Source organism: Trichoderma camerunense, assembly GCF_050948025.1.
Source record: "Trichoderma camerunense strain CBS 138272 chromosome Unknown V8C40scaffold_6, whole genome shotgun sequence".
In the NCBI taxonomy this organism is placed as follows: domain Eukaryota; kingdom Fungi; phylum Ascomycota; class Sordariomycetes; order Hypocreales; family Hypocreaceae; genus Trichoderma; species Trichoderma camerunense.
The window spans coordinates 397,962-413,977 of record NW_028145364.1 but is presented as its reverse complement, the minus strand read 5'-3'; the positions used below and the strand labels follow the sequence as shown (position 1 = coordinate 413,977).

The 16,016-nt window shown below is 51.1% G+C and overlaps 9 protein-coding genes across 9 annotated transcripts; 2 read left to right on the top strand and 7 right to left on the bottom strand.

Annotated features, from left to right (window-relative positions):
- Positions 1–195: 195 nt before the first annotated feature.
- Positions 196–1,160, top strand: V8C40DRAFT_240546 (3-hydroxyanthranilate 3,4-dioxygenase). The gene is made up of 3 exons (XM_083214824.1): positions 196–352; positions 445–520; positions 611–1,160. The coding sequence occupies exons 1-3, from the start codon at positions 321–323 to the stop codon at positions 1,064–1,066; spliced, it is 564 nt and encodes a 187-aa protein (XP_083074731.1). The 5' UTR covers positions 196–320; the 3' UTR covers positions 1,067–1,160.
- V8C40DRAFT_240544 (fumarylacetoacetate hydrolase family protein) lies at positions 1,063–2,363 on the bottom strand. Its single transcript, XM_083214823.1, has 3 exons — positions 2,089–2,363; positions 1,785–1,996; positions 1,063–1,687 (listed from the first exon to the last, which is right to left on the bottom strand). The coding sequence occupies exons 1-3, from the start codon at positions 2,184–2,186 to the stop codon at positions 1,260–1,262; spliced, it is 738 nt and encodes a 245-aa protein (XP_083074730.1). The 5' UTR covers positions 2,187–2,363; the 3' UTR covers positions 1,063–1,259.
- Positions 2,364–2,970: 607 nt separating this feature from the next.
- V8C40DRAFT_264249 (Cullin) lies at positions 2,971–5,598 on the bottom strand (the record flags this gene model as incomplete). The annotated part of the gene is made up of 2 exons (XM_083219522.1): positions 2,971–3,148; positions 3,212–5,598. The coding sequence occupies 2 exons, from the start codon at positions 5,596–5,598 to the stop codon at positions 2,971–2,973; spliced, it is 2,565 nt and encodes an 854-aa protein (XP_083074729.1).
- A 929-nt stretch (positions 5,599–6,527) lies between these two features.
- V8C40DRAFT_240541 (mRNA splicing protein SMD1) lies at positions 6,528–7,658 on the top strand. Its single transcript, XM_083214822.1, has 3 exons — positions 6,528–6,707; positions 6,836–6,885; positions 6,990–7,658. Exons 1-3 carry the CDS (start codon positions 6,694–6,696, stop codon positions 7,286–7,288), a joined length of 363 nt encoding a protein of 120 aa, XP_083074728.1. The 5' UTR covers positions 6,528–6,693; the 3' UTR covers positions 7,289–7,658.
- Positions 7,659–7,793: 135 nt separating this feature from the next.
- V8C40DRAFT_186747 (S-adenosylmethionine-dependent methyltransferase) lies at positions 7,794–8,870 on the bottom strand. Its single transcript, XM_083211805.1, has one exon. The coding sequence runs from the start codon at positions 8,705–8,707 to the stop codon at positions 7,934–7,936; it is 774 nt and encodes a 257-aa protein (XP_083074727.1). The 5' UTR covers positions 8,708–8,870; the 3' UTR covers positions 7,794–7,933.
- Positions 8,871–9,064: 194 nt separating this feature from the next.
- Positions 9,065–9,509, bottom strand: V8C40DRAFT_240537 (uncharacterized protein). Its single transcript, XM_083214821.1, has one exon. It carries the CDS (start codon positions 9,452–9,454, stop codon positions 9,137–9,139), a length of 318 nt encoding a protein of 105 aa, XP_083074726.1. The 5' UTR covers positions 9,455–9,509; the 3' UTR covers positions 9,065–9,136.
- Positions 9,510–9,859: 350 nt separating this feature from the next.
- V8C40DRAFT_186726 (uncharacterized protein) lies at positions 9,860–12,852 on the bottom strand. The gene is made up of 5 exons (XM_083211804.1): positions 12,259–12,852; positions 11,445–12,099; positions 11,044–11,361; positions 10,915–10,978; positions 9,860–10,847 (listed from the first exon to the last, which is right to left on the bottom strand). The coding sequence occupies exons 1-5, from the start codon at positions 12,545–12,547 to the stop codon at positions 10,029–10,031; spliced, it is 2,145 nt and encodes a 714-aa protein (XP_083074725.1). The 5' UTR covers positions 12,548–12,852; the 3' UTR covers positions 9,860–10,028.
- A 255-nt stretch (positions 12,853–13,107) lies between these two features.
- V8C40DRAFT_240531 (kinase-like domain-containing protein) lies at positions 13,108–14,940 on the bottom strand. Its single transcript, XM_083214820.1, has 3 exons — positions 14,538–14,940; positions 13,838–14,454; positions 13,108–13,765 (listed from the first exon to the last, which is right to left on the bottom strand). Exons 1-3 carry the CDS (start codon positions 14,634–14,636, stop codon positions 13,372–13,374), a joined length of 1,110 nt encoding a protein of 369 aa, XP_083074724.1. The 5' UTR covers positions 14,637–14,940; the 3' UTR covers positions 13,108–13,371.
- A 395-nt stretch (positions 14,941–15,335) lies between these two features.
- Positions 15,336–15,947, bottom strand: V8C40DRAFT_240529 (uncharacterized protein). The gene has a single exon (XM_083214819.1). The coding sequence runs from the start codon at positions 15,913–15,915 to the stop codon at positions 15,628–15,630; it is 288 nt and encodes a 95-aa protein (XP_083074723.1). The 5' UTR covers positions 15,916–15,947; the 3' UTR covers positions 15,336–15,627.
- Between the last annotated feature and the right edge of the window lie 69 nt (positions 15,948–16,016).

Here is a 16,016-nt window from a genome sequence, read left to right as displayed (position 1 = left end):
AGAAGTAGAATGCTTTAGCTAGTCCCTTGTGAGGAATTTGGAGGCTTTGATTGATAAACAAGCATTTTTTTGGACGACTTTCGGATTTCGCCTCTTGCCTTGTGATCTGACAACTTGTGTTTCTGTGCGGCTATAAAATAATCTTTCTGGTGAGTTGTTTTTCTCTCTTCTCTCTTTTCTTCTCCCTTACATCAAGACTTGTCCTGTTGTTAACTCTGTTTGTCTAGTGTTCTGTTGCTTCTTTCAACTTCAGTTTGGTCGATACTAAGCCACTTACCCCAACTTTCGTGTTGTAAGAGTCATACCACTCGACATTACAAATGCTTGGACCGCCGGTCAACCTGCCCAAGTGGTAAGTCGAAGCATCTCCAGTTTGTCTCATCTTGTATAAGGAATCAAAGTGAGTGTGTGCTAACATACTGGTTCTTTCGTCTTGGTCACCAGGCTCGAGGAAAACTCTCACTTGCTTCAACCTCCCATCAACAACTACTGCGTCTACAACGATGATTTCACCGTCATGGTATGTCCTATTCCCATACTCCTTTTTGAATATATAGCTTCATATCAAGCTCTCACTTTTCATCTCTCATCTCACTGACCCTCTCACTAGATCGTCGGCGGCCCCAACGCCCGCACCGACTACCACATCAACCAAACCCCCGAATGGTTCTACCAATACCGCGGCGCCATGACCCTCAAAGTCGTCGACGGCACAACCTTCCGCGACATCATCATCCGCGAGGGCGACATGTTCCTCCTCCCCGCCAACACGCCGCACAACCCCGTGCGCTTCGCAAACACCGTCGGCGTCGTCCTCGAGCAGCGCCGCCCCGCAGACTCTATTGATCGCATGCGCTGGTACTGCGCAAAGTGCTGCGGCGAGCCTGGTGGTGAGGCTGTGGTTGTGCATGAGGCTGCGTTTCATTGCACGGATTTGGGGACGCAGATTAAGCAGGCTGTGGAGGACTTTAGGGGGGATGAGGAGAAGAGGACTTGTAGGAGGTGCGGGACGGTGGCGGACTGGGCGCCGAAGCCGGGGTCGATTCAAGATCCAAATTTGCAGTGAGGATGGAGGATGAAGATGTATGAAGACAATGTGCTGTATAAGTAGATTCTCCTAGGGGACAGGCACAACATGATGAATGAAAATAAGAACCCCTGTTTTGTCTCATCTTTTCCCTCTCATATATATGTCTATCCATCCATCCACACAACTCACGCTCCCATCCAACATCTATATACACAATACACAAACCCTCTCACGTCTCCGAAAACTCATACGCACTCCCCGACAGCTCCACAGGCACCTCAATCCTCCCCTCCTCAACCTCCCTCCCATCAACCCTCACACCAGCCCTCATCACATCCCCCGGAACAACAGGCCCAACGCCCGCCGGCGTGCCCGTCAGCACAACATCCCCCGGCAACAACGTCATGACGCGCGAGATGTCGCTCACGATGCGCGGGATGCGATAAATCATCAGGCCCGTGGACCCGCGCTGCCGCGGCTGGCCGTTGACCTCGAGGAACAGCTCGGCGTCGTGCGGGTCGGAAATGGCGGACTTGGGGATCACGTTGCTCATGGGCAGGAAGGTGTCGAAGCCCTTGGCAATGTCCCAGGGGAGGCCCTTCTTCTTGGCCTCGTTTTGGACGTTGCGGGCTGTCATGTCGATGGCAATGGCGTATGCTTATATCGACTTTGTTAGCATCTGTATATATATCATGTTTCCCCATTTATGATATAGCACGCCGCTGTAGAAAAAAGGAAGCAAGCTCAAACTCACCCTTGATGGCATCCAGCGCTCCCTTCTCATCCTCCGGATGCAGATTCTTCACCACCGACCCAATGATGAGCGCCAACTCAACCTCAAAGTGCATGTCCACGCCCTTGGGCTGCAGACACGGGCCCTCGCCGGGCAAGACAATGGACGAAGGCGGCTTGAGGAAGAAAAAGGGCTTCTTAGGCTTTGCGTTTGCCAGTTCTGCAATGTGATCCCTGTGAAAATCAAGCACACAACGTTAGCAAACATATTCTTCTCTCTCTGTCATGAGTATTAAAGTAGAAGAATAAAAGACAAATATTCTTACGCATAGTTGCGGCCAATGCAGACGACTTTGCCCGCCTGCTTCAGAGATAGAGAGGCTTGTGAGGCCGCAGTGGCCATTGATCTCCTTAGTCCAAACATTGTGATAAACAACGTTTTTTCTCTTTTGTATGAATATCCAAAAGGTTCAAACGTTGATCCCAGTACAGTGCCTGAGCTGTGTGTTGAATAGCTACAGCTCTCTGCTTTAAGCCAGCAAATCAAGTTCAAGTTGGTGATATGAAGGCTCAATGCGGGTGAGACGTTAATGCTCGGATTAGCCTCGGCACACGAGCTGCTCCGACTTACAGCACGAGATCCCCTTAGAAATCCGGTATCCTACAGGGCATCTCCAGTGCTATTAGCGATCGGTAAAACTCATAGCCTAACTGGCATCGTGTCCGACCTCGCAGTCTTCCATTTCGTTATTTCCTCGTTATATGTCACCACTCAATTTTAGCTTCACCGTGTGATGACATCTACATTTTATGAGCAAATTGACTTCCACAGAGTCAAAACAAGACAAAAACCGAATGTACCTTTTTTCATTTATACTCTACTAATGCACCAGACTCTCCTTGATGCTTGAGCTTGACGCTTCTCCTGCATCAAAATGTATGGACCATAAAAGCAATCCATCTAGCTGTCTCCCCCCTTAAACCCCCAGCTTCATCCAACCGCAACCTATGCTATTCTGTAGATGCATGCTTTCCCTCTCCAGGTACTACAAATGCTGAGAAAAAAAAGTAAAAAGAATAATCCGTCGTTCTCTGGACGCCTTGCCACGTTTGGAAGAATAAATACAACAAGACACAGCCCCATGCTCGTAACTCATCAAAAGCAACCTTTACCCAAATCCAGATGTACTGAAAACTGCAATGCTCGATCACGCCACGTAGCGATACATCGACGGTGCGCCGTCTTCGTCTGGCCGCTCCAGGTATTCTCTGACAATGAGATCCTCGATTCGCCTCTTAATCAGAGAGACTTCGGGCTTGAAGCGGCCTACCAGCTGCGACAGAACCTCGCTCACCAACTGAGAGTGGTTGAGTTCCCTGCGCGCCCTGATAATGGCTGATTAGTAAATGCCCTGGAAAATCTTAGAAACAACTGGTTTTCAAACTTACTTCATGATTCTCACAATTGCGGCGTCGACAATGTGAGCTCGGGTTTGATTGTTTTTCTCTTCCGTCGTCCTCCTCTCGTCTTTATCTTCGACTTTGGAGACGGCGTTGATGATGGGTGCCTTGATTCTGATCGTCTTGCTCTGGAAAGAAGCATTGAAAGAAAACCTGTCGGTAGGCTTTATGTTCTTTGTCGGCGGGTCTTTGGCTAAAACTCGAGACTTTGGCGCCACGGCAATCGCCATGAGCGCCCGCGTCAGATCTGACGTTGACATGTTTGTCTTGGCCTGAATCTCTTCAAAGCTAAGGCTCTCTCCGTCCTTGAGATCGTTGAACAACAAGAGGACAACCATGCCATAGGTGGGAACGTTCATTTCATAACGACGTTCCCGCGCCAATGGGCCAGATTTCCCCTCGATAGCCGGAAATACGCACTTGATATCCGCGCTGCCGGTTGTACCAATCCATGTGAGCTTTCGACCGTTGCGATTTGTCAGGTAGAACTGCTCAAAGCTAGCCTGCAGTCGTTTAACTTCAGGTGGGTAGGTGCAGCCCATCCTTGGGGTCTCTCCAAGCTGAGCAGAGCGGCCCATGACCTCTTGGGGCCAGTAGTTGGTGGTGAGGACGTTGACATTGAGATCGATGGTGTGTCCTTCGGGGTCCAGCTTGCGGATATGGTCGCGGTACGTCGATGTCAACTCTGACGAGGTGACGAGATCTCTAAACATGCCTTCAAATTTGCTTGTAAACTGCTGTCCCATTTCCTGCTTCATCCGTGATATGATCTGCTTTTCCACATCATGACTTTCTGATTTACCATGGAGTAGTCGACGAGCCAGGTGGCGTTGGTAGTATGTCTGGAAGAGATCCTTGTCCAACAGATAACGAATGAGCACGATTGCCTTCTCCAGGATGGCATCTACCTCGGCTTCCGTCTTGCCTCTGATGCCTCTCTTCAGGCTGTCGTCGATGAAGAGAGAGACGTATTCCGAGCTTCGATTAAACAAGTTGATGAAATCGGCAAAGCTCTTGGTCAGAGCGGTTTGGAGAACTAGGTCATCTTGAAAGCATGCTTCCAGCATGTAGTCAAACTTATCTTTCAGCCGAAGCACGTCGTCGACCCATCTGATGGCTGCTGCCGTCTGTTGCGCGGCCGGATTGAGCGTTTTGGCCTTGTCGCCATCTCCGCCGTCCTCCCCTTCACCCTGTCCTGTTGAAAAATCAGTGTTTTTCAACACATTCTCAATCTCCAGTCCCAGTTCAACAACTCTCTTTTGTAGTATTTCACGAAGAGCGGTCTTCTTATCATCCACCCTCGAGATGAGTCTGTACAAGATGCTGAGGTCGTCTATTTTGTCGTTGTCAATCATCCACCTAAGACCACTACCCTCCATGGCAAGAAAGTCATCCAGGTGACCAAGAATGAGCTTCTTGTCCACCACATCTGACACCTTGGGAAGGGTTTCGCGTTCTATAGTGGTGCCGCAGCGGTCTTCTTCTTCCGAAAGCCTGGTCTCAGTGTGCCGAAGCCAGGTGCTGGCATCAGACTCCCGTAGCAGCCGGTCGCACTCTCTCGAGTAGAAAGTTTCGCTGTTGCTGAGGAATCGAGGCTCAAAGATGGTAAGATAGAGCTTGCTGCTCTCGGTTTCGTCCTCGGTTTCGTACAGGCAGCTCAGCATCCGGCTGCAGCTACGGATAAGATTTCGGTCAATGACATCTCCGCGCCTCTCCATGTCAATCTGATCCAGCATGACGGAAATCAGAATGTCCACAATCAGGCTGTCGGAATTCGCGTTAAGGCATGAGCGTAATATATGGTCTCGGAATAGGGCAATGGTGGTGGCAAAGATGGGGACTCGACGTGGCTCCTGTTGCGTGTAGCCCCGATCTAGGTACATGAGGATATCTGCCGTCATATTCATGGACATGTTGTGATCTTCCCAAGTATCTCGGAGGCCCTTGAGGAACTTTTCGCCCGTTTGTCGCCGCTCGTTGACAGAAGCCGCTGACGAATTGTCGATGCCAATGTTGATAAGACTCTTGGTGACCAAGACTTCAATCTTTGGAATGACGTGCATGGCAAACCATTGCTCCTCAAACTCCTTGACCTTGTCGTACAGAACCTCACCCTTCTTCTTAAGCACGATCTTATAAGCCGCTCGGTATAACTCTTCGAAGGAAAGACGGCCGCAGCTCTTGTTGTGGATATCGCGCAACGCTTCTTGGATCATGTTCCAGCATGCGTCGAAGTCGGCTCCCTCGCCGCCAGGGCCATTGGGCTGTGAAGAATGATTAGCTGCTGATCCGCAAGCCCTGGTCTTGGAGTGAAGGGGCTCTGGAGTTTGCGCCTGCGCATGGGAAGGCAACTGCTTGCTCTCGCTGGAACCCATCGTGGCATGTCTGGTGAAGCGGAAGAAGTAGATCGAGGCGGCAACTCATCGAGAGCAGCGGCGTTGATAGGCCTCAGCCTCGCATAGCAGGATGCGCCCAAGATGCGCTGAGCAGTGAGGAGGGGATGCGCCGTGAATTGGGGGTCTAGGTCCAGCCTGCAACTTACACGCACAATCCGACGAGGTGGGCGGATGCGCCCTCGAGCCCCCGCTCCCCCTCGCCCTGAAATCATAGCTGCTTCAGCTCTCCGTGAGGACCCAAGAGGCAAAATCGAGTAGGTGAAGTGTCAGGAAGACAACTATCGTGGAAGCCCAGTCGCGGCACAAGAGGCCCCAAAAACGCTGGTCGCACAGATAGTGGGGGTTTGCCGAGCTAATAGGTAGGCAGCTGGCTGGCCAGGGCTTCAGCTGGTGGGTTCTGCAGAGGGCCAAAGATGGCGTGAATATTCAATATTCGGCGGCAGAATAGACGAGACGGTGATGGTGGCAGCGTCTGCATTCTCCCCATCGAGGTGGACAAAAAACGAACGCTCGCTGGACAAGGTGAAGGAGCTTGAAGCTGCCTGTGACAAAGCACCAAACGGGTGAATCGAATAGTAACTCCGGTCCGAAGAGAGTTGCCGGGGTTTCCTCTTGAACGAAGCATCATCTATTATCGATAAACAGTTTTCTAGCACAAGTAGCAATTGGGTGGAGACGCTCGTAGTAAGCAGAAGCTTTAAAGTTGAAGGTACGGAGTACATGGCAGTTGTCATTTCATGTGGCGGGGAAAAAAGTACGGAGTACATTGTTAAGGTAACGCCTTCACGTGAGTTAGGTCGATTTCCATCAATGAACCTGGAAACCCGGTACCTGTACGATGGTACCTCTCGCCAGCTACAGAGTCACGTGCCCGCCTTGGCTCCCCAAACCCAGCTAACTCCCATTAGTAACGACTGCCCAGCTAATGAATGGGCAACTATTTTTCCGACCGACAATTGAAGGCATCCGCCAGCCTTGCAATATAAACCGTGAGACGAGGCAACGCGCGTGACGAGGCACATCGGAATCCCTGAACTCATCCCACAACAGGCCACAAAGGCCTCTGCCGTCGCCATGAAGCTCGTCAGGTGAGCGAGATCCCCCAAGCTGCAGAATTCCGCTTGAATTGTCCCGTCGAGCGAGCAGCGTCTCTGTCCTTCCCCATGCTTGTTCTGAGCTTTTGAGCTTCACGATACTAACAATTGCGCCATGGCAGGTTTTTGATGAAGTGCGCCAACGAAACGGTGACCATTGAATTGAAAAATGGTACGCTACAAACCCACAATGCGAGCTCCCAGTGCTTCCCAGCGTCGCGCAGCTTCGATCAAATGAGCGTGACATGACAGTCTCACTAACCAACCCCGCGTCAGGCACCATCGTCCACGGCACCATCTCCTCAGTCACTCCCCAGATGAACGTCGCCCTCCGCACGGTCAAGATGACGGCTCGCGGCCAGGACTCCATCGCCCTCGACACCATGAACATCCGAGGCTCAACAATCCGATACTTTATCCTCCCCGACTCCCTGCCTCTCGACACCCTGCTAATCGACGACGCACCCAAGCCCAAGAACAAAGCCAGAAAGGAGGCTGACAGAGGAGGTCGCGGAGGCCGTGGTGGCCGTGGTGGCCGAGGTCGCGGTCGTGGCCGCGGACGTGGACGTGGCTAAAGCAACAATTGGGACGATAATAATACGACAAAGGATAGAGAAACCGAGACACTATATCTTTTTTATTTTCAAAGCTGGTCCGGGCCGAGGGCCGATATCACTGGGAGAAGGGTCTTTGTAAAATGATACAGAACAAAGGGAACCATTTTTCGACTTCGAGGGACTGTGGAGGTGTCGCAAGCTGCGATGGAAACGGCGTTTGGGATGCGTTTTGCCCACATAAAAAACTAAAGAAACAGACGACACTTGTTCCGGGGGGACGATGGAAGAGGTGGGGTTCAGCGCTTTGATATTCGGCCAAAAAAATCTATTTCGAGATGACAAGATATTCGAATATATAAATTGCCAGTCCGTTTCTATGTACATTGCGAATTCGTCTGATGTGAGGAGGCTGTTTCCCTTGGAAGAACAATGTCCAAGCCCTTTCACAGCATCAAACGAAATGCGCTCTCCCGGCTGTAGACCTTGATACCTGATGACATCCAGCTGAATATAGTGACGGAGCGGTAGAAGGGATGTCGTGTAGCTCACTCCTGCTGGGAGTCCTCAGTTCTTAAACAGCAATGTCCAGTTTAGGCATTGGACGTCATTGTCCAAACGTCTCACTCATAAGCCCTTAATCTCAAATCATCCATCCGTAAACCCTCACGGCGCAGAGTCTCGCCATATCCGCACAATCTGCAACTTCTCCCACCCAGCCGTCTTCCCACTCGACCCAACCGTCTCCGCCCTCCACCCGTCCCCCCAAGCCCGTATCCTCTCCTTCACAACCTCAGGCTTATTCTGCGCACAAAGAAGCACATACGCACAACCCCTCGCCGACAGAATCTCCGGTAACCCGTCAATCAGCCTATCCGTCGTCTCCATGCCGTCCGCCCCGCCGGCATACGACAACGCCAGCAAATACGAATCATCGTCAAACGTCGTCTTGGGCGAAAAGTCCTCCGTGAAGGTCTGCGGCCGCTCGGGCATTTCTGACGTCGGCACGTATGGCGGGTTGAAGACGAGCACGTCGACGGAGTGGTTCCTCAAGGGGGCGGCGAGGTCGCCCATGACGGAGCCCAGATACATTCCATGAGTGATTTCATTGCTGCTGGTTTCTGCAACGGAATCGGCTTGGGCTTTGGCTACGGTGGTGATTGTTGCGCGGCAGGCGAAGGCGTTCATGTCGACGCCGGCAGTGAGGATGTGGGAGGTGCCGAAGAGGGTTTTTGCGTGGGCGGTGATGAAGGCGAGGACGACGCCGGATCCGGTGCCGAGCTCGATGACGAATGGTAGAGCGGGAGAAGATGAGAATGTGTCATGGAGGAACTGCGTCTCGGAGGATGAGGAGAGGGTGTCGAGGAGGAGAAATGAGTCTTCGGCGGGTTCGTAGACACGCTCATAGGGGACGTGAGAGGTATCTGGTGTGGGAAGCATGGTTTTTGGGTTGAGGAGAGGAGAGGAATTGGTGAGTTTGTTTGGTATATGAGATTGGGGATGGTGAGAGCTTCATGAAGACTTTTTTAGGTAGGTTGAAGAAAGTTGACTGATAGAATAGCGGATGGTGGGGCCACGTGATGTCATGAGAGATGAAGTGAATATATATGATCATTAATATTTTTTAAACAAATTCATTATTTATATATATGATTTGAAAGATCAAATTGGCAACAAGATGTGGTACTTCTTTGAAATCAAATGTGGCCAGTTGCTCTTCTCAAGCAAGACATAGCTCAACTCCCCAAGCCCCCAAAAATGCCCCTCCCAAAAACACCATAACCCCAACTCTCACCACCCAACTCCAGCTTCACTCCCCACAAACTCCCCTTTTTCATCCCTACCAAAACCTTTCCAAAATCACAAAAATCACAAAATCACACACCCCCTCGTCTCCCCCATCCTCACCTCAACCGCCCAATCCCCCCCATCAGGATCCATCCCCCAATGCATCCCCCACCCCATCCTCTCCACCATCCGCACGCACCGCCGATCATACAGCCCGCCCAAGTCGCACCGCGGACACGGCCTGCTCTTCGTCTTGTAGAATCCCGGCGCCTTTTTGATGCCGCCGGCGCCGCAGAAGGTTGGGCACGTGTGGAAATCCATGTATGGGCCGCAGGGGTGGGAGATGGTGGCCCAGATGTGTTTGCATGATTTGTGTTGGAAGAAGGTGACGTTGCACATGGTGTTTCTTTCTGGTCTTTCTTTTTGATGGTTTTCTTTTCTTCTTATGGATGGGAAGATGTGTCGTGCGAGGATTTATGTATGCGCGCTCGAGCTGGTTTTTATTAGATTTTGCGTTTCGGGAGTTGGGATTGGATGTTTGGATTCAACGTTTGAGTGATGATCGGTTTGACGAGATAGCAACACAATAGATCCACGCAATAGAATATTAGTGATTATAAAAGAACAAACATTATTCTGTGGCAGCTTTGATACTGAAATCTCAAGACAAATGACGGACCGTATGCAGCCGACAGTGAATCCAGCCAGTCCCAGACAAACGTCAAAATACAGTGAGTGATACGCTGCAAGTCAGTCACAGTGACAAACATCCATTACAGTAGTCATACAATTGGAAGCAATGCATACTTGAAAGATTCAATTTGAGTATATGCATACCTACATGGTCCTTACCAACGCTCCCATATTCAATGCAACAAATGTCAAGCCAACGCCAAATGCTCATGCCAAATGTCGAAAAATCCATACACAGCCCGCTATTCTAAAAAAAGACGCTCTCACAACCTCTCAATCTTCAAAAGTTCGTCTCGCGCCCTTTAAAAGACGAATCCAGAGTAGTCCCATCACCTATAGGCAGTGTGTCACTCTCCCCAATTTCGCTATCATCCTGCGGGAGAAGCCTCGAGAGCATATCCTCCATCCGTTGCATGGACTTCTCCATGGCAGCCAGCCTACCAGCCATATCTGCATAATCTTCACCCGTTTCCGTGAGCGACCCCCGCAGCTTAGGCGGGATTTCAAACATGGAATCTCGACGCGAGGGCTTCCTCACCGAGTCATGAGTCTCCTGCCGCGTGTATTGCCTCCGAATAAGGTGGTGCGTCAGGTCGTCATCCACGGCAATATCATCATATACATCTTCCGGAGGCGGCACATCAAACACGGCGCGGATATACTGGTATGCTGAGAGCTGCCACCTTTGCCAGAACCATTTCTGGGCCAGCGAGCTGACAGTTCCTGCTGCGGGACTCTTGTCCGGCCACAGTAGGCGGCGTTCGGCGACGGCGATGAAGAGTAACAGTGGAAGGTTGACCAAGCGAACAGTGGCGACGTGGATTTTATGAAACCATCGCGGGCTGACGACGAATTTGAGCGGCAAAAGAAGGAAGACGGCTAGGAGATTGAAAGGGGGCTGGTAAGCGAAAACGGCATCCGCCTTGACACCTTCAAGCGTGAGGACAGCCTTTCGATAGTGTATCTCGGCTGTAGCGTTGGTGGAAATGTTGCTAAATGTATTCGACAGCATGGAGACGAGGATAGTAAGGAAGAGAGTGTTGCCAAGGAAAGCAAATGTGATCATGACAACGGGTCCCAGTAGCCAGTGGAATTCGACCTATAGAGCCAGAACATGTCAGCGCAAGACTTCCTCCCATCTCATCTCCCTTTATCGCAGAGCTTACCGATCGGTGAATTCCAGTGCCGTCGAGTCCAAACCAGATGTATATCATCCATTTGGAAATCGTACTAGGCGAGCAAACAATCGGTTAGCACATGATAACATCGGCAAAACAACTAAGAAACAAACTTACAGCAACGGATGGGCTCCCTCTCCCAGCCATAGTAGAGATAGCAAGAACCCAAAAAAGCACCACGCCGAAAGCGCAGTGAGCAGGAAAAAGTCGGCCATCATGGATCTCAGCGACAAGAAGACCAAGTTGTCAGACAGCCAGTTAAAGGCTAGGCGAGGTACCAGCACAGGTGCCGCGAGCGCCAAGACATCAAATGCCTGCTCCGAGGGCCCTAGCAATCCAGTCCATACTCCCCAGAGGCGAAGGCCACTGTAGATGACGAAAAGGAAGATGAAGGTGACGTCGAGGAAGGACCATAGATTCTGCGTGTACACGTTCCTGTAATCCAATATGTCAGCTCTCTTCTCAATAACACCCAAAACACCCCTAGAAAGTAATAAGCAAGTAAAGAGGGATCTCACCATCCGTGTGCTAGAATCGTCGCAAACTGATCCAAACACCATCCAAACGCAAATATCGCAAACGCCGCCTCCAGATACGGAATCTCACCATTCCTCCGCAAAGTCATGACAGCCACATACAGCCCGAGCAAGATGGTAAACTGGATCGCCTCCAGATAATTGCGCGTCCGCGGCACAATCAGCCGATACTGGTTCAGCAGCGGCGACTCGCGCGGTTCGTAGATGGAAATGGGCTTCAGCTTGTAGTGGTCCGGAATAATGTCCCACGACGTCGACGGCGTGTAGATGACGCGGCCCTCATAGATGGCCGACACGACCCTCTGGGCCGTCGTTGAGCTGAGAAAGTGTCTGCTCTCGGTCAAGATGGCGACCTCGAGCGCGGGCAGCGTGCGGTGCGTCGTCCACCAGGCCTTGTCCTCGGCCTCTTCGCGAACGTGCGCCGGCGCATGCTGGAAGGGCTCGAAGCCGGCGACGAGGATGTGCGCTAGTAGCAGCAGGCCTTCATGGTCGTCGTCGTGGTCCTCGCCGAAGCGGCGCAGGATGCGTGTGGCGATGAGCTCGCACAGGGTGGCGCGAGTCCAGTTGACGTTTTGGCGGTTGGTGGACCGCGATTCTTCGTCTAGAAACTGGGCTCTGTTGACCAGCAAGCAGTATACTGCAGGTGAGTTAGCATTCCGATTTCCTCTTTTATTTCATTCTTCTTCTTTTTCTTCATCAAATCCTCCCATCAAGAAACCAATTAATACTCAAACACTCGAAACCGCCAAACCCTGATCTTGATCAGAAGAAAGCAAGAAATGGAAAGGCAGCGTACCAATGGAAACATCCCCCAGCTCATAAAACTTGTCGACCAGCGGCCTTATAACGGTAACATTGATCTTAACATCCCGCAGCTGCTCCAGCGTCAAGTAATCCTCAACAACACTGACAATGTCGCGCCTGATGCGGTGAATGTTTGTGTACACGGGCAGGTCGCTGTGCGGGTTCGTGCGGCAGCTGAAGACGTGCTCGCCATTTTCGTGCTCCGTGGACAGCCTGCTGAGCAGCGGGCGGCGCTCGTCGGGCGGAACGGAGAGTTGGAGCCTCCTGCGTCGTTCTGCCATGAGAGAATGGCGGAAGTTTAGGAGTTGGAGGTTGGAGGTTTTGAAGGGCTTGGTGCTAGATAGCTAGGAGTAGTAAATGTGCTGTGGTGATGATGACGATGGTGGCTGATCACTGATACCAGCCCTGTATTTATAAGGGAGCGACAAGTGTGTCTGTAGCTCTCACTCAGGCTTGAATGAAACAACAGAGCAAGATAAAAAGAACAAAATAAAATAAAATAAATAAATACGTCTACTCTAATCTGCAAATAGCTGTTAACAGTTCCAATGAAGTAGAAAGTCAAGAGAGCTAACATGGAAAAGAAACAAAAAAAAATACCCAATTCCCCAAAATCCGCCCCTTGGCGTCATGGCATTTCCCGCTGGGCACCGAGTTTGGTGGGCTTGGACACGCGCCTGATTGGACGCGCCCCCACGACTGTCCAAACGCCGTCTCGATTCGACGAACCGATTGTCTTGGATCGATCAGGTGCCGATGGGATTCAATCTTACTGCAACGCTGGGGCCCTGCTTATATTGCTTGTAGCACATTTGCCGCCAGAAACCCCCCTGTTGAATGGGTTTGATATGGATTTTCTTTTTATTTGTTTTATTCCCGGGCTTCACAATAAGTCATTCGCTGCTATATTTATATCCAATCCATCCATGGTACAACTGCTAGTGCTGCACCAGAGACATAACACATGCTTCATCTTGATGCCCATCCAAGTCGTCACAGAACCTCTCCCAAACTCGTCCATCTCTTCAAATCATGCATCAAGAGGAAATTACTCTAGTTGAATAAACTAAACCACAACTAGGCCCCCATCTTCAGCGATGATTCCTCACAACTTCGAATCCCTCGCCTTCGCATCCCTCGCCTGCTGCGCCAACTCCCACGCAAACTCCGCCAACGGTCCCCTCGTCCCAATATACATCTTCGCCTTCGCACTGCTCGCCTGCCTCGCCGCGTACCGCGCCGCGATGCCCTGGCACACGCCCGCCAGCTTGAAAATATTAAACGCCGCGCCCCAGCTGAGCTCCGGCCGCGGGTCATAGCCCGACACCTCGGTGTACCACTGCAGGATCTCGTCCGGCTGCGGCAGGCCGGGCGTGGCTCCGGGGAGAAACTTTTCGCTGTCGCTGTAGGCGGAGGCGCCGGGCGAGCGGGCGAGGTAGAACTGCGTGATGAAGTTGCAGACGTCGGAGAGGGGGTGGCCTATCGTAGACATTTCCCAGCTGTATTCTGTTAGCCCCCTCTGTATATACATACACACCCAGTAGAAACAAAGAAATTAGAGAAAAACTCACTCTAGGATGCCAATCACCCGATTCTCCGTCTTGTGAAAGACCAAGTTGTCAATCTTAAAATCCCCATGCACCAGCGTCGCCCTGTCCTTGGGCTGCAACCTCTCGTCCTTGAAGAAGCCCACCAGCTCATCAAAATGCGGCAGCTGTCCCACGGGCTCCTTGGTCTCGACATCCACCGCTTTACTCTGGCTGATGCAAATCGTCGCCCACGTCTGCGTCTGCCGACTATAAAACCCGCTCGCTTTACCAAACTTGTCCAGCCCGACCTTGGCAACGTCCACGGCGTGCAGCCGCGCCAGCGTCTGGATCGCCTCCTTCCACAGCGCCGTCCGGTCCGCGGGGGTGACGCCGGGCATCAAAAAGTCCTCAAAGATGCGCCCGTCGAGGAACTCCATGATGTAAAAGGGCGTGCCAATCACCGAGTCGTCCTCGCATAGGCAAAACGTCTTGGGGACCGCCACGTCGGTCGTCTCGAGCGCGTGCAGCGCCCGGTATTCGCGCTCCACCTTGTGCGCCGTCTTGGACAGCAGCTTCCCCGGCGGCTTCTTGCGCAGCACATATTTCTTGCCCGTTGCGTCGGTGATCTGGTATGTTGGGTTGGATTGTCCGAAGCCGAACTATGGCGAGAGAGGCGACTGGTTAGCTACATATTGCTTCCCGATTTCTGCTGGGCTCGCGAATGGGAATGATGCCAACGAACCTGCTTCAGATCAATCGGCGTCTTGATGACCGGTACATTCTCTTCAAGGTACTTTGCAAACGCCTTTTCGTCAATGGGTTGCCGCACTGCGCCCGCCATCGTCGATGGTCTATCGTCTAATGTCTAAGGTAATCGCGTGTGCTCTCCGGGTCACGTCCAGTGACCAGATTGTCGTAAAAACAGAAGATGCAGCTCCAAAGACGCGGGATATTGCGGCAGTCGGTCTAAATGGATTGGTATTCCCAGCTCCGGATCAAAAGACATACCAGGACGAGGAGGGGAGAAGAGGGCAGCTTTTCATCTTGTCCTCGGATCGCAGCAGATGAGGTAAAGACGGGCCAGCGTCAGACATACCGAGGCTCGGCGGTTGGCAGCTACCCAGTACCGACCCCGGATTTTCAGCCACCCCCGATAAGTCTCCTCCCCCCCTCTTCTTTTTTTCCCTTGCCCGGATCTCTGCCAGGGCATTGGCTTTTATTCCTCCCCATTGGACAGCATGTAAGTTGTTGATGCCTACTAACTTTGATGAGTGATGCTCGCCCAATCAGGTAAAAAAACCAATAATTAAAGGCAATTACCTATTAGGTCCCACGATGACAACTCCAAACTGTTGCTCCCTCTTGTACCTGTATGTCATACAAAGACACCGAGTACAAGCAGATACCAATGCATCTCGACAAGTTGAGCAATTAAAGCACGCCAATTCCTCAACTCTGATCAAGCCGACTTGAGCTATTTATACCAACTCAACTTGTACATAATATAGTCTACGCTTTAATACTCGCATAACACGTATTCATCACGATCCTTGTATTTGATAATATCGTTGCATATCAAATGATATCTTCAATTTGAAAGCTAGGAAAGCCCAGAGCATATCCGGTGACGGACGACACCTTCACCTCTATATCCACACAAACTACATAATCTTTCTTTCCCCCCTTCTCCAAGTGTCCAGACACTTACTTTCTCCGTTGTTGTTCAAACAATGCTAATGTCTATCTGTGTCCTGCACACAGCCTAGTCCTGTTTTTTAATTGGTTCTTTGTTTCCCAGTCCCATTCTCTTTTTTTATGCTTTGTCGGGTGTTTTATACCAGCTGATGCAAAAAAAGAAAAAGAAAAATAGAAAAAAAAAAGGGAAAGAATAAAGGGTGAATCGAGAGAAAAAAGAAGAAGAAGAAGAAAAGCAAAAAGTCAAAGAAGAAGATAAATGCCATATTGCCTTGATGCATCTCCATGGTAGCCAGACCAAATTCCTCCAAAGGTTCAACTCTTTCGAACATTCCGTGAGTAGAGAAAGTCAATAAACATAAGAAAAAAAAAGTGTGTGGCAAGAAGAAAACAATAAGGGGTATCCATCGTGTCGAGTCATCCATGCATTCTGCCCGCCCAACCAGTTCCCCCCCCTTCCAGCCGTCCGAAGTCTCATATCCGACCATGACGAGCCTCAGCCCATCGCCAGACCAAGACAGATCCA